Source organism: Aythya marila, assembly GCF_965140915.1.
Source record: "Aythya marila genome assembly, chromosome: 2".
NCBI classification, from domain to species: domain Eukaryota; kingdom Metazoa; phylum Chordata; class Aves; order Anseriformes; family Anatidae; genus Aythya; species Aythya marila.
The window spans coordinates 25,970,049-25,998,021 of record NC_139043.1 but is presented as its reverse complement, the minus strand read 5'-3'; the positions used below and the strand labels follow the sequence as shown (position 1 = coordinate 25,998,021).

Sequence of the window (27,973 nt, the reverse complement as noted above, 5' to 3'; positions counted from 1 at the left end):
CCGGCGGGCGGAGGATGCGGCGGAGGTGGCGGCAGCAGGCGGCGGCGGCGGCGGAGCGGGGAGCCATGCGGGGCTGCGCGGCGGGGCCATGGCCCGCACTGCTGCTCACAGGTCGGTCGCGGCGCCGGGAGCCGCCGGGAGCCTGCCCCGCCTTGGCCCCTGCTTTCTCCCTCGGGAGGCGGCCGAGGGTCGGAGCGGGGCCGCAGCCGCCTCCCGGTGCGGCATTGGGGTGCGGGGAGGGCGGCGCGGCAGCTTCGGGGCTCCCCGGGTGAGGCAGGGGCCGCCGCCGCCTCCCCGGCCGGGCGCTGTGCGCTGGGCGCTGTGCCAGCCCGTCCTTCGCGTGCCGCCCCGGCTAAAGGAGTTGCCAGCTTAATCCTGCCGTGCCGGGGTTGAGGCTGCAGGGAAAGGCTTCATTCCGCTCCCTGATGGGTATAAACCGTAGCTATCAGGTCATGCTCGGGTCTCACCCCGCCGGGGTTCTTCAACCCTGAGGTGCTTCGCCAGCAGCCCTGCCACAAGTGCTGTGGTGAGGCTGGTGGCACCCCAAAAACAGGTTAACAGCGATGTTTCTCTAAATTATTTTGTGGTGTGAGGGCTCAAGGGTATGCCATCTGGAAACTAGCGATCTGTTCAATATCCTCCCGAGTAACACGTAAACATACCTCCAGTACTGGAGGTGTGTGACAGTACTTGTCTTGGGGCGCTGACAGCAGAAGTGGCATGAGGTGCTGGGTATATTAAAGGTGCAATTAGCGCCCAAGCGTTAAGTTGTTCAATGTAAGGATTAAACTGAATTTGTCAGATGCACGGTACTACGGGATACTGCAAGATACCGCTTTCTCCTAATGTGGAAATCCTTCCTGCCTCCCTCTCCCAAGACTGGCATGGCAGCCAAGGGAAAACTAGGACAGTCCTAGGATAAGCTTTCAGTATCTACGGAGATATTAAATCTAAAAAAGCTCAACTAAAATGTGTTTCTGGAGGCTGAGCTGTGAGCCTAATCCACAAGTCCCTCCCAGGCTCCACAGTAAAGGAAGAAGTTTTAATTTTTTTTTGTTAACTTTTCCTTTTCAGACCTTTTTAAGCTTGTCTCAAGTTGGATTTCATTAGTTCCAACAGCACAATAAATGGCTTGAGACCAATATAAAAAAAGGAAACATGAACAGTATTAAGTTCTTGTGAGTGCTATCTGCATAACATCTATTCTTTGTCAGGGTGGAATTTTGTACTATGTCCCTGGTCTGAATTCAGGTATGACACAGGACAGCTTATAATTTGAATGATATAAACTGCCCCAGGGCTCACTTGAGCTTTTTTTCCCCCTTTAAACCAACCAACAAACAAACAAAATTATATTCATTATAGCTCTTGAATGCAACTCTTGGGCTGAACCTGTCCATCTTCCAGCTTTCCCAGTGCCTGGCATCTCAGCTATGACCATGTGAGAGAACTTCCAACCTGGATCGCTGGTCCTAAGCAAAGCTACAGCCTCCCATAAAAATAATTTATTTTAAATTCTGTCCTTAAGGAGACTGTATAGTACTGAAGCATTATTTAGCCAGGCAAAACCAAATGAGCAGCTTACAGAGAAAACAATATGGGAAGAACTGCAAGATCAATGAATAGATTTGAGTTCTCTTCTACTAATAGAGATTAGTTTTTCCTGTTTCTGTTGTAACACTTGACTACAGAATAAACTTACCTTATGCTTTTTGTATGTGTTAAAGATCTATGAGATATATACACAGAGTTTTTTTTGTAGGAGGCTGTTTGCTGCCAGAAGTCCAGTCTGTTGTTTGCTCTTTTTCCCACCAGCAAAATGTTAACTCAAAATTCAGAGATTTTAAGAGACTCAAGAGGTTAAAGAGTGTAAGAGTGATTTCAGAAGTCCTGTATTTGATCCCAGGGAGCTGGTATTGTACTCAAGAGTGGAGGACCTGGCTCTCAAACAGTAGCTGATGATCATCTCCTTCAGTGCTAGAAAAAATGGGACTTGCCACCGTTGTTGCAATGATATTTAAGGTTCAGCTTTTCGAATACAAATGAGATTGTCAATTCTGTTACTGTGAAGCTAAAGTACATGAATAACTGCTATTAAATGGGCATGGTTTCACCACTGAAAAAACAATGCTGTATGACATTGCTGTGCTGGTGAAGATGTAACTCAAGGCTGGTAACTGTTTAATGGTAAAACCTAATGATAATAGCTTTGTTATCTGAATAACTATGAAAAATTTAAATAATGACTGGCTAAAACCAAGCAATTTTCCATGTCCATCAGTTCATGATTGTAGTGAGATCTGACATTTCCCTCCCAACTAAGTAGTGGAGACTGGCTAAATGTTGTTACAATTGCAGCACAACCAGCCAAAATGTCTTTTTAATGTAGATTATTTTTAGTGGTAGCCTAAGCCACTGGGATGGGAAGTTAGAAAGAACTAAGTAGTGGTCAGGTGGCAATCTCAGCATCTTGAAACCTGTGGCTTTTCTGAATTTCTTTAATCTTTTGAATCAATTGCAGCCTGAGAAATCAGACCTAAGTAGAGATACTCTAGTAATTTGTATCAAGAGCAGATGGAAATGTAAGAGGAATCCAGGCAATGTTCCTTCCCTGGCTACACCATGGGCTCAGGGCTGAACTGTAGGAATTGTGGCAATGTTGTTTTCCTTGCCTTTGTGGAAAAACTACAGGGATTTGGTTTCTTTGTCAGGTCTGTGGTAGGAGGGAGAATGGTGTGGCTAAATGTTGCTATTAATAAAGCACGAGGGTTTCGTTCTTCCAGTGTGTCATTTGCAGCATTCCCAAGAATGCAACTGCTGAAGTTTCACAGTGAGACTGACAAAATGCCTCATCTGGTTGCTTGTCTTGATTGATCTCAGAGAAATGCTCGGATGTTACAGTCCAAAATGGATGGAACAGAAACAGGCAGATAGGCACTGAGCACAGATGAATAATTGTAGAGCTTGGAAGCATTTCTGGGTTTGTAGGGGTAGAGGTATGGGAGAGAAGGGCAATGCAGGGTTTTGAGAGGTGGAGCTGTGTGCTGCATTTAATATTCTGCTGTTAAGTATTAATAATTGAAACCTTTACGTAAGATCTATGCAAGTAAAATTAACAAAAAAGGGCCCTGTAGGTGGATGTACTGTCCTGAGCATGTCCAGGTCCCAGGCACAGAGCTGGGAGCTGGTCCTCCTGCACCCCCTGGCAATATGTAACAAACTGAAGAGCCTGACACTGTGAGTACGAAGGTGATCACATTCTCTCTAAAATTTATCTTCGGTAAAAATGAGTAGTCTGAACTCCTGTGCTCTTCAGTATAAGGCCTCTTTTGTCATCCTCTAATCATATTCACAGATACTCCCTGAGCTTTCTTCATGTTGTCACTACGCTTCTTGAAGGCTCTTTGTACGTACCAGACACAGCATTTGAACGGTGATCATATCTGTCTCACACACAAAAATAAAATCTCCCTGCTACTCCTTGATGTACTTGTTTATGTAGTAGCTGTTCCAACCAGTGTTCTGCTGAAAGCCTCTGTTCAACACGTTATCTGCTACATCTCCGTAGTGTCTTTTATCAAAGTTCTGGATCCCTGAACTGCATGCTCTGTAACGTAAGTACGCCATGCGTCCTTTGTTCCTGGGCATGTATTTACATTTTATTCTACTGAAGTACTCATCAGTGATCACCTTAAGCTAACCAAACAACTCACTGTGCTGTGTTAGCGGCTTGTCACTTACATTAGTTATTAATCTCCCAGCCTTTGGTTTAACCTGCAGATTTTATCAATATATGGTATATATCCTGGTCATTTTATATATATTAAAATATTCCAGTAGCATAAGGCCAATGCTTTGTGAGACATACTAGAACTCTGATGTAACCAATTAACTATCCATCCAGGAGCCCTGATCTGTTGTTTGAGACTGCTGTTCCTGTGATGAGAGCTGCTGAATGGGCATTGTGTTCCTCCATTGTTCCATTTCACACCTTTCATTTAAAATCAAGTAGATGGTGACGTATATACTTATATTAAAACACTACACTGTAAAGCATGGCATCTGAATAACAGATGCATTGGATGCTTTTCCAGCTCCCCTGTGGACTGCAACGAAGGTAAAGAGGTGGACAGGTAACCTCGTTAATCCCCACTTGTGGGCCCAGAGCAAATACATTGGTAATTTATTTTTCAATATAAAAGAATGTATTTTGAAAATGCATCTTTGAACTTTTCTATATATATTCCATTTAAATAGGCTAGATTCATTTTGCATCTGGTTTCTCAAAGTGCTAGGGGACACGCTGTATGTCTACGGGTAATGTCATCAGTATGCTGTTTTTATCAGGCAAACTCATCAAAAAGCATCAGTTTGAAAGGATGCATTAAACCCTTGTTGATTGTGATAAGTATAATACTCTTCAACATTTAGTCCTTCATTAATCCAATCAAATTGCTTTGCCTGGGATTGGTTTCTACCTGAAAAAGTCCTAATTGCCTGGATCATGCATCTGAAATAACACAACAACTTTATTTCACCTTTTTGGATTTTTTTGAGCATTCCTAGTGTTAGCAAAAATGTACACTAAAGGTCATGAACAGCACTGCGTGGGGTAACCTATAAATAGACACTATTGTATGAAGATTTTCAGGGTAGGCAGATCATTTCAGCAGGGAGGAAGCTGTCCTTCGTGCGAGACAGATGGAGAACACTGGATGGCAATAACAGCTTGTTGCTAAACCAGATCCTTGCTGTATATGGAAAATCTAAAGAAAGCTAACAAATGTATAACTGAGAAATGTCATTGTGCTGGTAGGGTAATTTCAGTACACAGTTGTTTTTTTTTGGTTGTTGTGCTCTTATGCTTTATCCTAAATTAAATTTTAGTTGTTTGGGGTAAATTGTCACTAATAAGTGTTTCAGCCACATGCATAGATCCGTGTTTGTGCATCTTTCCTGCTTAAGCCTGATCTGTTGGGCCTCCCAAATTCTGCGTGGAGAACGTGGTATCAGTAGGGTGGCAGCTGACAAGTGCAGCCATGCCAGAAAAAGTTTCCACAAATGTTTACATTTCTAGTATAAAGGTTCAGTGCATATTTTTAATGCATGTTTGTCAACAGAGATGTATCCGAGGGAAACTACCACTACTTGTTTGATTCTGACATTGCTATTTTTCTAAGCAAGTTAAGACGTTAGCCTGATAACATCTTCTAGCTGGAGTTTGACACGAGTTTGTACTCCCAAACTATTTCAAAGGAACACCTATTTATTAAGTCCACTCTCCCTTCCTAGCTTCTTACTGCAGTTCCTTCTATCTGGGTTTTCAGTTGGCGTGTAACCTGCAAACAGCTGTTACATCCTGCATCGCAGAGGAAAGGAACACAAAACCAAAAAGCTGGAGGTGAAGAGGGAGCTTTCTCAGGCAGTCCTGCCACTGCTGAAATGGAGGCTGTTGGGCAGCTCTACAGCTGCTTTCAGAGTCTCCTGTGTGCTTTGCTCCTCACCATGTTTAAACCTTCTTGTGCCTCCAGCTGTGCTGATGGAACCATCTCTGGCTGAGTGGGGTGAAGATAACTAATTTTAACCACTTCTTTTCTCAGAACTGGTTATTGGTTCTGCTGCAAGGCAAGGTGTTTGGCACCAGTTGCCAGCATCTTCCTGTAAGCAAAGCCGTGCTCTAGGTTATATTACTTCCCCTACTTCGGCTACAATATATTACATCAATGAAAGTAACTTTAGGTATGTCTTTGCCTGCATATGAGGCTTCACCAGTGCAAATATATTCATCAGAGAATGTGCTTCATCATATATTTCTTACCAATGTCATTATGTCAGCAACAGCAGCTACAGGTGCTTAAGCATTTAGTGCAAACTTGGCTTATTTGGGCAATGAATGTCAAAAAGGTTACTATCAGGAAGAGTAATATATACTTACGTATTCATATCAAACAGCATCATCACTTCTTAACCTGAGATTCCTGAGCTCTGACTAAATAAAAAACCTGGTTTAGAAGGTATCTGATTCCATCTGATAGTTGATTTGTGGGAGTCTGTTGATCTGACTAATTTATTTTGCATTTGTTTTATTCTGAAAAGCTTTTTTGTTAAGCTCTGCTGATGGCAATAATGGAACAGTTAACTGGAAGACTAAGCAAGCCAACAGCTATATTATCAGCAGAATAAAGGCTGTTGAGAAGAATGGTGAGTTTAGGTCATCAATTTAAACCCCGTGTTGGTTCAGTCAAATCTGCTTTTAATATTACTCCTGCTTTTTCAGTCATGTCCTTGTTTTAGGCATAAGGTGCTATTTTAAGGTAAGTAATTTGGAAAATCTTGCATTTCTTCAACCTTTTAAACATTCACAGATGTGTGTGTCTTTGCTAGTTCTCCCCAACTTTTCGTGTTGCAGTTCCAGCTTTGCTTGAAATAATGGCTGTGTTTGTACCTAATATTGCATATTTTCTTACTGCTGCTGGTTGCTTGGAAACACCTCTGCCGTTTGCTTAATACAATAACTTATCTGAAACAATTAAACAAAATCCCTAGATACACATACATTTAAAAAAAACATTTTAGAGTGCACCTAGAATATTGTAGCTATTCTACACGAGCTGAGAAAAGCCTGTTGGCTTTGCATTGACTGCCTAGCCAGGTAGGCCATCTGCATTGGCCCCCAAACCAAATTATTTCTGGGATTGTCTCCTCTGCTAAAAATCGGTGGAGAAAGAACCTCTGGGCTGGAGGCTGATACAATCTGAGCTTAATTCCTTGCTATGCCCATGCACAAAAAGGACAACTGGGGTAATTTCTTTACATGGCTCAAAGAATGATGCATGTTTTCCAACATTCAGTTCCCAATTTATCTACTATTTCTTTTTCTTCCCCCCAATCTCTAGAATTTCTATCCTTTCTGTGCAGATAGATCTTGGGATCTTGGAAAGCCCTCCAAGGGACCTGGAAACAAGAAAGATAAACAACAATGCTGTTGAGGTAGCTGCTATTGGTGGTTTTTGTTTTTTTTGGGGGAACTGTTGTTATCCCATGTAGTGAAAAATTTTAATTTCTCATGGGTAGATTTACAGAAGCCTTTCAGAGTCCTTGGAACTTTATCTGCCATGGGGAATTCGCCCACCCAGTACATACGTGACAGTTTGCAGAATTAGATTAGTCTTTAGAAGTTGGTGTATTCAGCTTCAGCCTTAGATCACCTGAGATGATTACACGTTCATCGCCAGTCTGGCAATCTTATGAAAATAATTGTGAGTTTTAAAAGCTTCTGAAGAAAATAGCGTTTCACTTGTTTCATTACTGAGAAGCATTGAATACTGCAGAGGACTGAAGACTCAACATTTTCCTTTTGATTTTGAAGGAACTTCGTTGGGAAAAAAGAAGAGAGCTTATCTGATACGGGGGGTAAAGACTTTCCAGTTCTTACCCTATGGATTCGTGTCATTACAATGTCATTATAAGATAAAATAAGGATGTTTTCCTTTTATTTTTCTTCCTTCTGAGAGGCATTTTTAGATTTTATGCAAATGTAGGACATCAATCTTGGTGAAATCCTTATGCATACGTTTACCTTAGCAAGAGAGAGTGTCTCATTACTAAGTATCTAGGTGCAGGTAATTAGTGGTAGCAATAGATTTCCTCTAACAGACAAAAGAAATATACGGGTTACATGGGGTTTTCTGTAGTAACAGTTGATCTTACATGTATTATCTTTCCTACTTTCTAAAACTATTACTTGAAGAGAAAATATACATTACTTTTTCACTGTTCTTCCTGTTTGACCTTTACTGTAGAGTCAACGAATCAGAAATGGAAAAATAGATTTTTGGGGTATATTTGACGTTTTCATCCAGTCACCATATTTTTCTCAGCTTTTCTGCTCTGTGAAGAGACCTATTAATGTTACAAATACTTTTTCAGCTTTTCTTGAAATTATTTTACAGGAAATTAAAGTTTTCTTGATCTGTTTACAACTTATTCACAGAAGGGAGTGAACAAGTTTTTTGGGGTCACTAAAATATTAATTTTAATTTTGCAAATCAAATAGCTGTGTTACTGTACAAACATTACAATAATTGGTTTATTAATCACAACAATTGTAATACATTATTAAAAAATAAACTATATTAAAATTCCAGGGTCCATTTTAATTTTCTCTTTAAGATAAAGTTGTTGTGGAGACATTGCTCCCTACTGTGTCAAAAGGAACTTCTAAAACTGAAAAAAAACACCGACTCCAATAAGCAGATCATTACACAGATAACCAAGGGACCATGATTATGGCTGACACTTTTCCAGCAAGATTCATGTGAATTCACAGGAAAATGGTTCGTACCTCAAGCGAGGCACCGAACACTTTCTCTGTTGGTAAAAAGATCCTGTCATTGATCCTTCAAAAAGTATTACTTATTTATGACCTCTCACTGAGGCGGTCAGTGCTGTTCAGTGGAAATGTTCCTGCTGTGGAATTTGATCAATATTGTATTAAGAGGTTGGGGCTGTTCAATTTGGATCCGGCTCGGAGACTGGAAGGTCTGCGTTACAGATGTCTGCATCTCCCCTCGGCTGTAGTCAGCAGAGATCCAGTGAGAGGAGGCAGGAATGTAGGACATGATTCATCTCATTTTACAGGCAAAATCAAATTAATCAACCCCTAGAAGCGTCTGTTTCTCTCCACTGACTATAAAAGGAGCCCGGCTGACTCAGTGGTGGATGTTGTTTCTGTAGGCATCTAAAATTAGGTGAGATGGATTCCACACGGAGTACGTGGTACGAGGGGTGCCATGTCGGTGATTAATGCCTAATTGTCAGGGCTTCTTTTAAGGATCTTTCAAATACAAAGGTTGGTGTAACGCCAAGTCTAAAGAAACATTTTACCAGGAGTAGAAAATTTAGCTTGATACACATTGCAGATATTTCTTGCTTATTGATCTAAATGTTGAAATTAGCCCCTTCATCTACCAGAAGCTATGCCTTTGTTCCTATGAGTTTATTACAATGACTCCAAAGTCTCTTGTAGGACCACTCTTCACTATGACTTCCCCATGCTGTATGGCCTAGAGTCTTTGTTTGTAGACGTGGCTTCGTGTAAGGTCTGTTTCAGTTAGCGTGCAAGGCAGGTAGCCGTGTATCACTCTATCCAGGGCTCATCTTTACCACTTGTGTTATCCTAATTTAATGCACAAAATTTATCATCAGTGATTGATTCTTGGACATCAGTGACTTGAAAAAAATTGAATAATAGCATGGAATAATGATATGACCTACAGTCAGTCCCGTTAAGACCCCGCAACATACCTCTATTAGATCAGTGTTTTCCATTTATGCTTAAAATTTGAAACTTGTCAGTCAAGTGGGTTCTTATTCATTTCACGTGTCATAATGATTTTTGTACTCAAATTCATTAGAATGCATTTATAATACTGTATCAAAGGTGTTATACCTAAATAAGAGGTACTTTTATGAACTAACTGTATTTAAATGGCATATTGTTCTAGAGTAAGTTTCCTTTAGGTTTTTAATTTCAGTCCTGTAAAATGTGATTTTTGTTTGGAGTCACTGTCATCTGACTGGCCTATAATTACCCACGTCCTTCAGTTTCGATACATGCACAACATCTTCAGTGAACACATTTTTAGATGTAGATTATCTGGCCCTACTGGTCTAAGAAAATCTATCTTTAAGAACTCATAAATCCTTAGCTAAAGTGAATTGCTTTGCCCTTTTCTGCCCTGGAACTGAAAAATCTACTATTTTGTTTAGAGAAGAATCACTACTCTTTATTGCTAAGATTCCACAGTATTTCTCGTGTTCTTTATTTTATTGTTAAATATATAAAAAAAAAATGATTGTATTGCTTATCTCATGTATTTTTATGTATGTAATATTGCAAATAAAACAATATAAAAATTGCAATAGACTCCCTCATTTTTTTTATTGTAATAAAAGCAAATAGGTTGTACTACTTGAATTCTAACACAGCCCGTTTTGTTTATTGCAATATTGGAAGGGATCCTGTGGGAGAAAGAGAGGGTTTGCCCTTTATTCTGTTCTTAAATCTATGCAACCTTTTAAAAACTTATTAACAGGTATCTAATATGTGTTGCTTTCCTCTTCCCGGTTGCACACACTGCTGTTGAAATGCATGCTGTGTTACCTAGAGCATGTCTCACTTGTGCTTTTCTCTCTTTTATCTTTCCTTCTGCTTTCCAGTGTACACGATTCTGTCTAAGGTGCACTCTGATCGGAATGTATACCCTTCTGCTGGAGTTCTTTTTGTTCATGTTTTGGAGAGAGAGTACTTTAAGGGGGAGTTTCCTCCTTACCCAAAACCTGGTATGGGATGCTAAGATCTTCCATGTTATGTAAAAAATCTGAAAAAAATTAATATATATATATATATTTAACGTACCTTGCATTGAATCATCTAACATACAAAGGATAGTTTTTAGTTTATATTGAAATATCTTCAAATGTTTTGTTTTGTGATCATCATTTGTGAAAAGATGCATGTAACTGTGCTCTAAAAAATGTAGTTAATTTGAGAAGGCATAATAGCACACTGTTTATCTGAGTTTAAGAAGTATGCTTTTTTTTTTCCTTTAAATATGAAATGATGGAAGTGTAATAATTATGTTTGTTGAAAAAGGGCATTTATTTGATCAGTCTTACAGAAATAGTAGGTGTCAGGCTTGATGAAGGAGCATTTTGCAGGGATACAGCAAACTTGAGACAAAAGAACATTAAAATAAGTACGAGACTATGTAATGATATTTTCTTTCACTGGAAAAAAAAAGCTCGTTTGGATTCAGCCTTAGTTCTATATTTAGGGACAGTTTAATGTTATTAAGCTGTTTGTTTTTAGAGACAGAGCTGTTATTTCCTAGGCGTGGTGGTTTGATGTACACCTGAGTTAAAGCCAAAGGATCCATCATTGGCAGGCGAGAATAAACAAGCTGGGGGGGGGAGAGGAGAAAGAAGGAACGTCCCGTCCCACAACACTGAAAAGGAATAATAAATATGTAAATCTGTCCTTTAATGTATAATATAAATAAATGTATGCTCTTTTCCTATAAAATATGAAAAAAATAGTGCACGTATCGTGCATACATAATCAAAACCTACTGTTTCATTAATAAGCTTTCGAATCAATTTGAGAGTACAGCTTCCAAAACTCTCTTCAAAGACAAAATAAGTTCCTGTTAAATTTTGTCATGGATGCAACCAGCTTATTTATTTATTTCCTCCCCATGAAGTGGGTGTTTTTACTCACCCTTGTGCCTGGGTCTCCGTTTCCTGTAACAGTGACTGGTAGAGCTACTACCAGGGCTACAGTGAAGTTTGCCTCTGGCCCTGTTTTTCCACATCTTTGGCACACAGACCTGGACATTGTGTTAGTTAGGGGTTATCTTTCACATGCCTACGGTCCCAGCCTGATTCCAGTGCAGCATCAGTCTGATTTCAGATAGTGCTGAAATCTCTGTACTGGTATCTCTGTATGTGATCCTACCCGAAACTGACTGGAAGACCAAAGCCGACCATGCCTTGGCACAACCTACCTTGAAGAAAGGCAAACCAGAACGTATCACGGGTGCTTTTCAGAAAGCATTTGCGATGCTGGGCATTTTATTACCAGTGCAGTAATAGATGACCGCGATGTCCCAGGGGAGCTGTGAGGAAAGTCACGTTACGCCTCGGTGCTGGGTTAGTGAGGCCCTTCCTTCAGTTGTGGCTCCTTTCTTCACTGAGCTCAGTTTCTTCCGTCTGTCACACCCAGCCTGCCTGTCACACCTCCGTTTGTCACTTGTCCTACAGCTGCTGCTGGTGCCATCTCAGAGCTGAGTTTGAGGAGCACCGTGCAGAGCTGTGTGCATGGGTGTAGAACTGATCTGCTCGAGCTCTGTGCCTCGGTTGTAAGGTGCCCCCCCCCCTCAGCAGTGGGGGTCTTCTGAGGTGTGTCTGCAAAAGCTAAAATAAACAGAAGTCAAAACCAGCCATGTGAGAGAGCATCCGTAGGAGCCACAAGAACTGCTGCTGTTGTTTGCTTTCAGAGATTGCATCTGGACCCACTGTACATAGCCATCCATGGATCCATTTTGCAGGCATATTTGGTCCTCTTTCCAAACTAATTTATTCTCTGGAAAAAAAAAATAATTACTGCCAGGCTGTTTGTGCTGAAGATCTATGTGTCTTGATACTGATAGAAGCTTTCAAGCATCAGTAGTTACACAGCCACTGTTTACAGTAAGCCCTTCCAGGCACATTGGGACTTTGGAATAATTATTTTTTTAAAAAAGGAAAAAAAATAACTAAAAGATACCTTTTGGGGCATTAAAATTTGTGCTTTCATCAGTAGGGAGATTAGATGATTCAATCCTAGGTGAAACTGAGTTCTAAAAATCAGACCCACTGGAAAATGAGTCTAGGGGTACAAGTGCATTCATCTCTGCAGTTGGTTATGTTTTTCAGATAAGAATGTCTTAATGCTTACAGGTGAATTCACGTTTCTAATATATTAAAGATGAGCATTTACTTTTTTTTTTTTTTTTTTTTTTCCATGGAAGTGTTTAGAAGACATAACTGGAAATCAAAATAATTTTTTCTAAAGCAAACATCAAAGTCCAAGCATATTGCATGTTCTTGTGAATGTTCTGATGCTACTTTTCCCATCTAGGTGAAATAAGCAATGATCCTATAACATTTAATACCAACTTAATGGGTTACCCTGACAGACCTGGATGGCTGCGCTACATACAGAGGACACCCTACAGCGATGGGGTGCTGTACGGTTCACCAACTGTAGAGAACGTGGGCAAACCAACCGTCATTGAGGTACTTGCTTGCAAAAATGCCCCACAGATTATTCTGGTTTGGAGTGTATGTTCAGAATTGTCAGCAGGCATTGACTCCCACTCCTCTTTTTGAAAAGTTAATTACAATGGAGAAGGAGGATTGTAAGGCAGGGAAGTCACTTGTGACATGAACGTTTTCCCTACTACGTCTTCATAATACTTCAGTTCTGAGCTTTGTAATGTTTTACCCCGAGTTTTAGGCCAGACTTTTCCTGTCTGTAAAATACAGCATTCGAACAATAAACAGGTTAACTTTTTTTCCTTTTAAATTGCATTATTTTTCATCAAGTATTATCTGGTCCATTATCCATGTTTATCGACAAATTTTATTTTAATTGGCAGTTTCATCAATTTAATTCTATTCTTGTAATTGTAGCCATGACAGACCCACTACTTTATTTTTCACAACTAACTACCCAAATGTTTAAAAACATCAATTATTCACTGAGCAGCAATTGAAACAAGGGAGAAAGGACTATTTGCTGTCAGGTATATCATAGTGGAATGAATAAGACACTGCATAGCTCACAGTGCTAAGGAGGATCCACTAATTAACTTGCTCCAGCCATTGCGCTTCTTCAGCGATGCATTTGTCTTAAACCCCTGATGAGCTTTCTCTTTAAATTGTATTTGATACAGTTGTTCTTCCTCAAGGATGACGACTCTAAATGTTAAGTTATGCTGTAGATAATTTCACCCGTGCTTGATTCATTTTTGATTTCAGCACGACTAATCACATCAATAGAGTTAATTGTGTGCAGAAGTACTTGCAGACTCCATTTAGCTCCATTTGCTCTACTTTAACCATTACTTAAAATTATATTTTTCTATATGGCGTGTGCTTTTACTCCCTAGGGTCTATATCAAGAATTACACCGTAAGCATGAGCTGAAGCCTCTGTTTGAACTAACTCTTGCCTAGTGTATGAGTTACTGTGTTGTGGACCTGTGCTCGTGTGTGGCTTTTGCATTAATTCCACACGACAAGGTGAAGGCAGGTTGCATTTTTTCCGCTTCTAGTGCCATATGAGAGGAGCGGTTGTGTGTTCTTAGTCTGAATCTTCACTTTCACCACATCCTGATACCTGAGGCGATGCCATGGGTAGATAAATTAGTTCAAGGAGACCTCCTGATTCGAAGCACCTAACAACCCAAGCACTGCAGCAAATACAAGACAGCTTGTATTTGAATGAATACTCAGTACAGAGGCAATTTCTACCATTGTTGCTTTTACTAGCCACGGGTGTACAGTCCAGACCAACAACAGTCTGAAGTACAGGCTCAAAATAGGTACTTCCATGTTCCTACATAGATCTCATACCACCAGAGTTAGGTTTTCTAACTATTAATGGTCAAACTACTGTTGAAACAACTCTGAAAAATTAACAAAACTGAGGAACTGAAAAAAATCTAAGGAATTTTCTTGTACTTTTATCATGAAATTTATAAATTACATGAGATTTAATTTTGTTGGGCAACCTTTTCCCACTGCTTAAGTCCTGCAGTAGTTGTACTTCTGTTTCTTTGGTAATCCATCTCACAAATGCTGTGTGGCTCTACTTGCTGAGGAGCAGCACAGTCCTGTCAACTGCAGTCATGCTCTGCCTCTCCTCTCTCTCTGAAATGAACTGAAGTGTGAACTCAGGGAGGAAGCCTTGTTTTATTTGCTTCATGAAAGATTTATCACCATCCAGGAAATAAAAAGTAGAGAAAATATTACTTAAATAATATCAATATCCAGCCTCATTCTGTAATTCTTGTGAGTGAGCACATAATCACAGTTCCATTTCTGTGCAGCATTATGCAGCAACTACCAAGGACTGTATTTGACACCTGTGAGCATTTCAGGCATCCCGAACATATAAGATTGGTATCCTTGCATAATTTGATCAGTGGTTTATAAGTTTAATAAGAGGCATGAAAGTTGCATCTACCTACTGGTTTTCAGTTCCCCTCCACTTACAGATTCCAGGATTTTTTAAAAACTACTTGTGTTAGAGCAATGCTTATGAATCCATTCATGAAGTAAAACTTCATTGGGGCTAGAACTAAAACTAAATCCCAGTCCCAAAGACTGCAATTGCTGGGTTCCCAATAATTCATTTAAATGTCTCTAGCTAGTTGAGTTCCCTGGGGAGCTAACAATGAATACAGGTCTCAACGGGAGTGGGGCTTCCAGAGGGTTGGGGGTAGGATGGGAAATGCCACCCCCACATTTTTGCTTATGGTTGTTTCTTTTTTTACTCCAGATCACTGCATATAACAGGCGTACCTTTGAGACAGCAAGACGTAATTTGATCATTAATATAATGTCAGCAGAAGGTATGTGCAGAACACAGCTTGTTAAGTTTTGAACTGAATAAACAAAATAAATCTTTTGAGATCCCATTCTTATATGATAAAAAGTACTGTAAAATAGTTGTCAGGTCTTCAAGCCAAATATAGGGGCATAAAGGGGAAGTAAGGGAGTTTTTCCTCTTTTGTTTCAGTTTGTTATTTTTGTCTGAATTTTTTATGTCAGGTAAGACTATGATCCCTTATTCATAAAAAAAAAAAAAAAAGTCTATGTTTTGGAAGTAATTTGAAATTTATGTCTTTTCAAATGGAGCTTGCACAAAGGATTTCACTGTACATGTATTTCTGTATGCTGTTCAGTTTGCTTAGTTTTCTTTATGCAAAGAACAACGCTAGGTGCATATTTTAAAAGAGCCCTCAGCAATACAGGACAAAATAGGACAAGGAACTCAGCAATAACACATTACTGTTTAATGAATATAAGAGTTGATTTTTTTTAAAGCAGTGGGTAGAAAAAATTGCTAAAATTTCAACACTGGGCCAAATTGCCTGGTGGCATAAGTGCCCCTGCTTTGCTGAAATTAATTGAGCTTCTGAAATACATCCTCAGCTGTAGCAGAGCTAGTATTCCAAAATGGTATCAGAAAGCACCAATGTGCATTTTAATGACAGATGAATGATAAAAATAAATGACAATGGTAAAATGATAAAAATAAATGATAATGATAAAATATTTCGTGGTTTATGAAAAAATGAATTACATAACCTAAAACAATTCAAGATAGCAAAGATTCAGCTTGCCTTCTGTATGAATCGTTTGTAAGGTCTATTTCTTTTGACATCTAAGAACAGTTTCTGTCAAATTATTCAAACACCATATTTCTTATATTATTGTAAAGCCTGAGTAGCAGAGGTGTAGTGCTACTAGGGATTTTATTTATTTCAGCCATTAGAGACTTTCTACAAACATCACGCTAGTAACACACATCCTGCAGTTAAATAAATATATTCTAATTTTCTGGTAGCAAGGTAGCAGCTTTGACACTAATGTTAGCATGAATCTACTTTTGTCTTTAATGAAGATTTAGGAGCTGAGAATCTTTTCCTTCATTCCTCTTCCCCATATTGTAGTAACTTCATAAATTGCCAATGATTTTCAGCTTATGTAATAACTGATGGTACTAATCTTTAATTAAACAATACTCATGTTAGGCTCCAAGTGGGCTATTTCAAATACAAGATTTTTGTAAATATTTACCAACCTTAAAGTGGTATTGCACTAATCATTGCTTTAAAATATTTGTTTTGAAGTCATTGTTTAAGGCAAAACTCTCTCTTCTTCGTTACGACTAGATTTTCCTTTACCGTATCAAGCGGAGTTCTTCATAAGGAATATGAATGTGGAAGAAATGTTAGCAAGTGAAGTTCTGGGAGACTTTCTTGGAGCAGTGAAAAATGTATGGCAGCCAGAACGCTTGAATGCTATAAACATTACTTCTGCGCTGGACAGGGGAGGGAGAGTGCCACTTCCTATTAATGACATGAAGGAAGGGTAAGCAGATGTGTCAGTCTGTTATTTCTACTTTACTCTTCTTTTCTTACAGAAAGGCTTAATATTTTTACAGGCTCTCTAGAAATTTTGCAATTATTGTTTTATATTTTGGAAATCCCAATTGGTGTTAGATATGAAACGTTTACTGATATTCCAAACATCCATTGTAGCATGGATTTTTTGTGTTTTATGCAAGTGACAGTTTTCTATACATTGATCTTACAGTCCAACAAATACTAATAAATTCCATTAGTTACAAAATAGTTAGTAGTAAATACACTTATTTTGTCATTCTAGTCTTAATATTGAGAAGTGGTTTGGTATACTTTTGAGTTTTGCAAATTAGGAACTGTTAAATACTCAAAAATTTAAAAGAGGGTGTTGTAGAGTGCAAGTTGCAAAGACACTCAGATTTCTATGAGCATTTAGTGTTTAGCAGTGTCATTTGTAGCTGTAGTCTTAGTGAATCCCTAGTTGTGCGCTTCGAGAGCATTGTGGACAGATCAAAGTTTTAAGCTTGAGCTGTCTGGGGAGTTTAGATTACTGACTGTGAACTGCAGAAATCCATTATTTCCAGATGTAATTCATAACCATACACTCTGTTCTGCAATATGATGTTCCATTTATAAACTGATAAGGATCCAGTCTCTTCAAGTATACCGGCTGTGGTAGTGCTTTTCCCTGGCAAAATTAAAGGTGTCTAGTGATTTTATCTTATTTCATTTTTTACCTCTTTTAGAGATTTTGGGTCAAATAAATGTCTAAAGAAGGGCTAGGGTGTCTAAATCCAAGCTGTGTGCAAACAAGATTGTTGTTACAGAGTCCTTGTTTTGCATCTGGAGTTTCTGAACACATCTGAAGAAGGAGGGTGGCTTACACACTCTGTACTTGCTAGAGCAGTAGGAGGGCCGCTTACTGCAAGTGGCTACATTTCAAACATTTAGTTAGATAATGCCTTAAAGAAAAACAGCAATCACTATGTAATTTCTATGCCAGGATCCACTGGTACATTATTGTCTAGTGCAGCAGACCATATTTTCCAGCAGAATTCTACATATTTAAATATGAAAATGAATAATACGGTCAGTGGAGCTGCTGTTATTTTATGCACTGTAATGCTAAATGAAGTACTGTGTTTACACACTGCTTTCGTTATTCCCCAAATTGTGTTGGTTGTGTCAAATCTTTCAGGAGAAACTGGGGGCTTTGTCACTTTCCTATTAGTTTATAAATGTAAGTCCTAATTAATTTCTTTGAAAACATGGGAAGAAATTATTTAAAAATACTATGCTGAGCTGGACTGAAGATTTCCAAAAGATAAAATTAAACTTTTTAATACAATTTTCAAAAGTAGTACTGATTTATTTACATGAGGAACCTACACTTGGAAGTCTAGGGCTTCCAAGATAAGAAGTCCGGAACTTGACAACTCTAACGGTAAGCAAGCATTTGCATTATGCTGCAAAACAAAGTAAGTTGTAATATGTAGCTAGAAAAATCTGTGTGGTTTCAGTATGCTATTCCTATGCTTAGGTAAAGCATACTATCAAGAAGAAACTAAAAAAAGTCTTTAAAATGTCTGACTGTTACTGTGAACAAGAATAGTCTTCGGAATAGCATGTCATTGTCCTTTGGGTATTTGTGAGAGGTATCCTGACAGTCTGTCACTCATCTCTTTCTGCAGTGTGTACGTTATGGTTGGTGCAGATGTTCCCTTCTCCTCGTGCTTACGGGAAGTAGAAAACCCACAAAATCAGCTGAGATGCAGTCAAGAAATGGAGCCCTTAATAACATGTGATAAAAAGTTCCGTACTCAATTCCATATTGATTGGTGTAAAATCTCTCTGGTGAGTTATGTTATTGTTGCATAAAAATGTTGTTTGTTGAAGTTCAATATTTCATTCTAGTCATTATTTAGGTAAGAGTTTTGCCAGCCTGGCCAGACAACTGTGCCAAATTCCACTTCATTGTGACCAGTTGACATTGTTCTCCATTTAGCAGCCACTCTTAAGATTGTGAAAGGATTTTGCTTTGTGGACTGAACTCAGAATACAGCAACAGTGAAACCACGATATTAATTTTTGCTAACTGTGATTTATATAAATGGCAAAAGACCTATAGGGCTTACAGAGCTAAAAGTAAAGACAACTGTTTACGTAGATGTAGTTTGTTAATTGAATGCTCTAATACTGCTAGTTACATCTGCTTTCCTAAAATGTGTATATAGATTTGTTTTCTCAAATATCGAGTCTACAGCACTGAGTAGTTTATTTTTTGAAATACTTTTTAACAGCATAGGAATACTATTTGTATAAAACATATTTAATGTTAAAAAGGAAACAAAATAGTGTTGGCTAATGAAATCAAAATAGGTATGCTCAGGAAATGTGACCTAGATTAAATTCTTTGTGGGCCTAGTGGAAAACTGGCTGGATAGCCACAGTCATATCAGGATTACAATAATTCCCTGCCATTATTCATTAATATGGATGACAGAATGTGCTTATTAAATTAGGTTTGCAGGCCCCGTAAAGCTGAAAGGAACTGCATGTGCATAGATGGACAGGACACAATTCAGAGAGATCTTGAGAAACTGGAGAAATAGCCTGAGCAAACAGGATAAATTTCAAAAGGAGAAGCAGAGGAATAGTGCAGTAATGCAAGAATAACCAACTGTACAGATGCAGAACGAATAGCAACTGCTTAGGACTGCTCCAGAAAAAAGGTCTGCCAGTAGCAGTGGCTCATAAACTAATCATGAAGCAGCATTGTCGTGCTGTTTTGAGAAAGGCAGAGGTCACCCTGGGATGTGTAAAAGGAACAGACTCCCTAAGAGAAGCATAATTTTCTACAGCAGTCAATTTCACAACCTTCCTGAACTTGGCGCTTGGCACTTGTTTTGGCAGCGTGCCACCGTAACTGAATTTAAACAGGCTTAGGGGTGTTTGCTGCTGCCAACAGCACTGTTCCTGGATGCTGCATCAAAGAGAAAATGGAGCCAAGCTTCCCTCTATCTAATCATAGTCAGCTTTTCACAAGGCAAAACAAGGGGTAGGAAGTCCCCTGAGATCTGTGTACTGGGAGAGAGTTCAGCTCTATTTGCCGTAACTGCAACCTAAACCAGTGACTGAAAATACAGCCATCATAGCTTCCTCTATTCCTCTCACGTTATGAAGTGACATTGGCAGGTGACACACGCATCAAAGAGTGGATTTAAGTTTGTGGGTCCCAAATTCTGAAAAGACGGGCAACTTAGTACATTGCTCCTCTTAACGCTGCTGTCTGACAGCTTGTTCTCGTTCCCTGGGTGGGCTCCTGCCCCCATGGGTGGGCTCCTGCCCCCATCAGTAGGTACACAGATCTTTTTTGTGCATCAGCTTAGGGCTTGAGGTTCCACTAAGCAACCAGATGGACCTGGAATACCTCATGTAAAATATATTACAGCATTTAATAAGTAGAGAATACGTAAATTGTTTTTTGTCTAACAGTCTTGCAGTTAGAAAATACAAATGTATACACTTGAAACCCAAGCAAGCATTCTTTCTAGCATTCCATGAAATTCTTTTCATCCATTGCACAAGTTTTAATGCACTTGTTTGTGAATTAAGTTGCAAATTGTGAAGACATGACCAAAAGTCAAGTGTGTAGGCAAATTCTGTATATTTTCAAATATCTAACTGAAGATAACAAGAAAAGAACCAGAAAATGAGGAGGTGATGGAACAGGCAGTCACTTAAGTGCAATATGAAATTCAGCAACTACAAAGTTTGTATTTCCAGGAACTTTAGATACAGACATTAAAAATATGTATTTGTGGCAAGGAATGCAGTCTTCTGAAATTTAGTTGAATTAGGAGGTAGAACTTTGAACTCTGGGTATGATCAACTAAATACTTGTCTTCCTGCATTGGGTGGAAGGGGATGGCCTAGAGCTGCTCAGCCCTCAGCAGCTCAGGTGTTGCCTCTTGCTGTTTGTAACACTCGATATTAAAACTCTGTAGGACAGTACGAGGAGGAAAGTTACACTCCTCATCTCTACCACCTTCATACAAGAGAGGGCAGTATTGTTATTTAGGAAGACTAGAAAGAAGTCGATTTATTCATCACAAATCAGTTTTGCTGTTCAAAAAAAAAAAAAAAATAAACAAAAACTGAACTTTTACTCAAATAGCATTTGTTTGTAATAATCCAAAAATTAATCTGTAAAACCAAACCAACCAAACAAACAAAAAACAACATGAAAAAAACAACAGTATCTCTGTCAGGCACAAAAGTAACCTATGTTACCTTGTTAGTAACAATATGATAACGTAATATTAGAAACTAGAATATAGATAATATCTAGAAAGTTTTGACAAACTGTAAGATTTTATTGTTTAAAAAAAAGTGACTGGACAAAAATGTATAGAATTTGTCAAATGTTATTGTGTAATACAGGTTCTTTTCTGTGTTTTCATTGATTAAGTACTTCCTGGTTTTACATTCTCTTACTTTGTTATGTAATTTTCTTTTTTTTCTTTCTTATTTTTTTTTTCCCCTGGCTGTCAGGTTGACAATACCAAACAAGTTTCCACCTTTCAGGAAGTGATTCGCGGAGAGGGGATATTACCTGATGGTGGAGAATACAAGCCACCTTCTGATACACTGAAAAGCAGAGACTATTACTCGGATTTCCTAATTACACTGGCAGTGCCCTCGGCAGTAGCACTGGTGCTTTTTCTAATACTTGCCTATATCATGTGCTGCCGACGGGAAGGAGTGTGAGTACTTTAACACACTAATTAGTAATTGTACACTTTTCTAAGATTATAATGCATAGAAGACTATTTGTTAGAAGAATTCCATTCACTTCATTAAAAGAATAAATAAAACATGCCAAAAGACATCTGTTTTGAAATATTGAGCTATTTGTCATCTAATCACATAGAGTAATTTCCAAGAGAATGCATACAGGGACTTTAATTATTCTAGTTGAAAGGGTTAAAAATCTCCACATAAACCTGAAATTTCTTGCCCCCAAACAAATAAAATACTAATAAAGGATCACTGGTTCAGTACTATTAAGTAATTTCTAAAATGCTAACTTTTATCAAATAAATCTGCTTGAGGATGTGAACTGAATTTAGACATATAATAAAAGAGGTAACCGTAAACAGAAAGCAGCAAGTAACGCAATTTCTGCCATTTCTTACACAAACTACAATTTTCATTTTGTCACAGAATTTATTTTAGCCAGAAGCTTGTTCTTTAACTTGCATTTTCATTTCTACGTGTGTGTGTCTGTGTGTCTGTCATCAGTACCCCATCTCTGTACGTGCGTTCATCAAGGCCTTGCCATAAACCCAGTTGCAAATGCTGCCAAGTTGCATTTAGCAGTAACGTTGTCAGCATTTCTATATCACATACTATTTTCATCATCAGATAGACTTAATGTTCCAACTATCAATGCTATTATTTAATTCATAAATTTTGTTTTGTTTTTAGGGAAAAGAGAAACATGCAAACACCAGAGTAAGTGTCTTCTTTCCTGTTATTTTTCTTTTATCATTTAATTTCCATTTTCAGTAGCTTGTCATGCTTCATACATGTGTGTCATAATCTTCTTTCATTCTCTCTAATCCATGGTTTAATTCATAAATGTGAAAGCTGCTTTTAAATCAGAGTCTTGGCGAGGCTAGAAGATCAGAATAAAAAGGGTTTGAAATTAACAACTGTCAGTTCTGTAAATAAATTAGTCTGTAATAAATTAGTTCTGTTAAGAATAAATATCTTAAAATATAGTTTATTCTCCTGATCGTTGGACCTCCCAGTCTGTATTTTCAAAGTAGTGGACAGGAGAAGGAATATCCTGGAAGGTGTCCAGTGGCTACAGCATAGAGTGTTTTAAAATTAATTTTCTTTGAAGTTTTTTGGATGTACCACATGAATAAGGAGTTACCAAAAGTTTTATTTGAACTGCAGCAAATAAATGGAAAAATAGCAGTAAATTGCACAGTATTGCAAAATATGCAAAATACTTCTCCAGACAGCAGTGTCTAGTAGAATAATTACTGCCTTCAAAATGAAATAAATCCATTATTTATTAAATTAACTATGGAAGGGTTTGCTGTAATTGCTGCACTATGGAGTCTGTAGCATGCATTAGTCCTTGTATATTTTTAAAAAATAATAATTGTAAAAGTCTTTCAATTTAGACAGAGCACTTAAAATACGTATTTACTATTTTATTTCCTTTTTGACCTAGCATCCAGTTGGTCCACCACAGCGCTATACAGAAATCGACTAAAGAGCTGCGTGACATGTCTAAAAACAGGGAGATAGCCTGGCCTCTTTCCACACTGCCCGTGTTTCACCCAGTTACTGGCGAGATTGTGCCACCCCTTCACACAGACAGCTACGACAATACTAGTATGCCACTGATGCAAACACAACAGTAAGTATTTTGATTATTTATTTATTTATTTATTTTAATACTTATTATGTTACACAATTTAACTCTGGAATGTGTTTGTTGTGGGGGTACCAGTAATGACTCTGTAGTTCAGGATTGCTCTGACGCTTGCATTTCAAGCAGAAATAAAGGCCCACTGTGATAAAAATAGATGACTGGATTCCAGGCTGCAAACTTGGCAAGAAGCTTTGTATGGAACAATTACATTTCTGCATATTTTGGAGAAAAACTACTTTTGACAGAGGAATCAGAACTGTTCCTTTTTGGAAACCCTATTTCTTAGTATGTGTCTTTAGAGTTCTGTTATAAAAACAACACCGACCCCATAAAATCCCAACTTTTTTAGTATTTAGCCATGTACCTGTCAGGGATGGTTTGTGTCTGAAATGTTAACATTGCACAGAAGAGTGTTTTCCATTATGCTGATAGTAAACACAGGATTACCAATGAAAAAGTAACCTCAGCCATCTCCACTGTTGCCAAGACAGAAACCAGAAAAATAGTCATTTTTATTTCTTAAAGTGCATTTATCGAAAACTTTATGAAACTATCGAGACAAAGTCATCTAATGCTGTGCATATTTTCCAAGCCAAACAGGTAGGCAATGCTGCAGAAAAAAAAAAAAAAAAAAGACATTTCTGGAAGGGTTTGGCTGAGTTGTCAGTAGTTGAGCAGATCTGAGAAAACGGCCTTAGAGGTGACTGGCATTACTCAGTGACAAGGCAATAGCTCAAACTGGTAGCTCCTCAGCTGATGGGCCTGTGTGAGAGAGGGAATGGCACAACCATGATGATACTGGTCCAGTGCCAGCACTAAACTGGCCCCAATTTGCACATGGTTGCCCCATGTTCCCTTCATAATGTAGATAATGTGCTAAGTATTTTCTTCTCCCTGTCCCTAAACTAAGTTCTAAAAAAAAATTTCTCCAGGAAGTATAGCTGTATAAATGACCCCCTGTACAACTGCTGTGTTATTTTTACAGTTTGTTCTTCTATTCACAACAGCAGTTTTTAAAATAAAGCCAAAAGTTACGGTAAAAGAAATGAGGACCTGTGAGCGAGTGTGAATTTATGCCAAATGTACAGGGAGGTTTAAGAGGTGATGCAGGATCAAAATGATACTTCCAGATGGTGTTTTCCTTCTTTACTTCACACACCTGGACCATAACACTGTAAAAACTTTGTATTTGCCTTTATTCAGATGATTAATTCCAAAGAAAGCCAACCTTGTGAATATTTATTTTTTTTTAGTGGGGGTGCTGGAGCCTGCACCAGAGGCTTTCTGAACTTGTACATACAGTTCTTAGCCACTTCACCTTCATTCCAACCCCTAATTCCTTTCCGTAAAAGTACCCTTAATATCTGGTACCTGTTAAAATAGGCACTTAAGCAAGGCATAAAAACGTGACTTTGGCTTGGTAAGTGAACTGGTCAGATGTGTAAGACCAACAGAACATTCATTCATTCTGCAGTGAATAATTAACTTGCAAAGACCTTTTTTAAATCCATCACTTACAAAAACTGAGCTCTGCATAACATCAGAAGCCTGTTGTTACCTCTGGTCTTTCACCAAGTTTGAGCATTTGAGCCCAGCTGACAAGTAAAATCACAGGAACTACTCCTTAAAACTAACTTTTTTATTGACTTAGCTGACTTTTGACAACTTGATTTGCATAGCAAAAATTGATATTATTGCTTCATAAGCAAAACCCCACAAATTTTAGCTAGACATATTAAACTTTTATGCATAACACTTAAGAATTTGTATGGAAGTTTTAAAGTTATTAATTTTTTTAATTTATTTTTTTTGTAGGAACCTGCCACATCAGACTCAGATTCCACAGCAGCAGAGTGCAGGTCAGTACTGAAAAATACTGTGACTATTACGTGACTGGTGGGCAACCAAAACACGTACAGTCCATGTATGGTGGAAACCATTTTCAAAAATAATGAAGTATGAAAGGATTGTCATTCCAGATGTTTTTAGATACATCATTGGAAATTTTGTTATAGGATTGGTTGAACAAGTAGGAGGAATGCTGCATTAGGACTCAACATGTGACACTGGAATCTGGTACAGCTATATTAGAAAACTCCTCATAGAAATAATTTTCTACTACAGCAGGAAACTACAGCCAGATCCCCAAATGCAGTTACGCTGCTCAGATTCTCTAAAATTTAGTACAAAATCAACATTTCTAATTCCTGCCAATACCAGTAAAGCTCTGAAGAAGAAGCTTTTTATATGCTGTTAACATAAACAGTGGATATTGGGGAATTTGTGGTGAGATAAATGTCCATACTGCTGGTTTCCAGTGTCTTAGTCATCACTTTTGCACCATTTTCACAAATGGTAACGTGTGCTGACTGAGGCTGTGAATGATTCCCCTAAGGCTGATGGTTCCCTTAGTTATCTGGTAGCATATGGGGACTGAGGAGGATACGGTTTTAGCCATGTGGGAAATGGAATGAGGATCTTATAAAGAAAAAGTAAAGGCCAAGGTATAATTTTTGAATATTCAAAGAGGTATTTAGGCAAAACTGTAGATACATATGTATTGAACAAAGTCTGTAAATTACAGCTCTGAGAGGAAGATTTGTTCTAAGTTAGGAGTTATATAAGCAATTTCTTCGTTTTCATTCAAAATCCTTCTTCTTCATTACTGCTTTCGGGGATTAAAGGAGAATTTCGTATGACAACATTTCAAAGATTTGAGGCAAGTATATAGTAGATGCTTCTGCACACGTTTGGTTTTTTGCTTAAATCTGGAAGTTAAAAACGTTAAAAAAAAAAACAAATAAGCAAAAAAAACACCTTACTGTTGTTCTACTAGCTTTGCCACTTGTGTGCTTTATTATAAATTTACTGGAAGTGGTGGCTGACCCTGGAAGTATCCATCTGAAGCCTCCAGCACAGGTTTGGTTTGAAATTTAGCATATTCTCAATGATCAAAGGCATTTGGAAGGCAAAATAAAAATGTCACCCTGTCTAGCATTTCTGTTACGACTGTCTAGCTATAAGAATGCCAGTCTGTCTTGCAGTAAAAAGATGCAAAATCTCTTGGTAGTACTGTGTATGGTGATGGCAGTGAGAAACTTTAAAAGAGGTTATGATATGTAAGCTACCATGGGCTTGTAACGTGCAAATCGTGCTGGAGAACTGCCCAAAAATAGGTGTTAAAAATCCTCCTGCGTGTGTGTTTTCTAAAGGACATTATTATGGTAGAAATCACTCTTGGCTCTTCTTAAACAGAAGGCAGATTTTAAAATACATTAAACCAAAAAAATTCTCTTAATTGTGAATTGCTTCACAGGTTCCAAAATATTTGTGTCATGGTTACTTGGCTTTGAACAGCTTTTCAGGCAAAGGCTGGTTATGTTAGTTACCTTTTGTCATGTCCGGGTGAGCTAAATACAGCTGCTCCTCTCTATTCGGCACAGACACCGCCTGTGACAAGCTCTCAGAAGTGGCAGGGGAGGGTGGAAGGGGACAGACGTTTCCCTGGATTTTCTTAGTTGGCAATGACACGTTCCTTTGTAACGCAGACGTACAGCTGGCACTGCGAGCCAGCGCTTTCCTGACATGAGAGCATGTGCCCATAGCAATTTGTCTCCTAAATGGAAATCCCTGACTTGTACTGTCAGAAGGTGAGACTTGGAGAGACATTAGACATAAAGTAAAACTCGGGTGTTCCTAAAACTCTGAGCAGCATCAGTGCAAACCCAGCAAATAGTTTTATTGATCTGTTCAAATAAAACATTTACAGAACTAAAACACTGAAGGTAAAACACACAAAAAACTATAGAACTACACTAGTTTGATTTTCTTCCTTTCCTATGGAGAATTCCCCATGATACATTCAGACTGCTAACATAACAGCCAGCAGCATGAATAAGAGGATATTTCTATTTCAAACCTTCAGTCAGCCATACTCAGTATTTAATTTCAAGAGCAGAGGGTGTCTAATAATCAAAATCCTATCGGGGAACTATTTGAACCCCCACAGAAACAATAAATCTTTCTTACCTTATATAAAAATATGGGAACTGGACTTAATTGCTAACATAATGCTCAACTATTTCACAGTTAAAACATAACTGGGAAGGAGTTGTATGAAAGGTGGCAACTCACATCTGAGTTATCTTAGCATGAGCACCTTAGACTCCTGAAAACTGCTACTGAGCTCCAATCTGAAAAGGTTTATTAAGTTTTATTTTTGTAATTGTTTCTGTTATAGATCAGGAAAATCCATGGTCACTCTCTCAAGGTGGTTAGATGAACTAAAGTATAGGATTTTATTATGATGGAAAAGAACAAGTACACTATACACACCATTTTCCATTTTGAGTTTCGCAGTCTCCCAGTGAAATGATCCAAAGTAGAAAGATGAATGAATTCCCAGTTAAACTGTCTTCTTCCACATCTCTCCTTTCCCAAAAGGAACCAAGCAAAGCTTTTTTTGTCTGCGCTGTCTTCTGCTTCAGGTTGTACTTGTACCATTGTTTCTTTCTGTTGATAATTCCAATGTGCTTGTTGATAAGGGGCTAATAAATCATATTTACAGAGTGTGCTACCAGTTGATAGCTCAATATTGTTGAAGCATCACCTGCAATTGATGGATTATATGAACTCTTATCTATTTACAGGTAAATGGTATTCCTGAGGAAAGAAAATTAACAGAAGCGATGAATTTGTAATCAGAGAAAGCAGGAATTGTCCTATTCCTTATCTGTTCTGATTGATGCATGAGTTTTCCTGGTGTATATTGTGCATGCCCACAGTATTAAGCTGATTTCAGTGCCAGAGAGTACAATCAC

General features: G+C 38.3%; 1 protein-coding gene across 5 annotated transcripts; it reads left to right on the top strand.

Annotated features, from left to right (window-relative positions):
• On the top strand, window positions 1-27,936 carry SGCE (sarcoglycan epsilon). 5 transcript variants are annotated; one of them, XM_082755172.1, is made up of 12 exons: window positions 1-111; window positions 6,097-6,201; window positions 10,222-10,344; window positions 12,683-12,840; window positions 15,109-15,181; window positions 16,508-16,706; window positions 18,391-18,553; window positions 21,254-21,465; window positions 22,190-22,216; window positions 22,950-23,138; window positions 24,969-25,012; window positions 27,803-27,936. In XM_082755172.1, exons 1-12 carry the CDS (start codon window positions 15-17, stop codon window positions 27,817-27,819), a joined length of 1,407 nt encoding a protein of 468 aa, XP_082611298.1. In that variant the 5' UTR covers window positions 1-14; the 3' UTR covers window positions 27,820-27,936. The 5 variants fall into 5 exon arrangements, with proteins under 5 accessions (XP_082611298.1, XP_082611299.1, XP_082611301.1 ...); XM_082755173.1 differs by lacking the exon at window positions 10,222-10,344; XM_082755174.1 differs by lacking the exon at window positions 6,097-6,201 and having other exon boundaries at window positions 41-111.
• The last annotated feature ends 37 nt before the right edge of the window (window positions 27,937-27,973 follow it).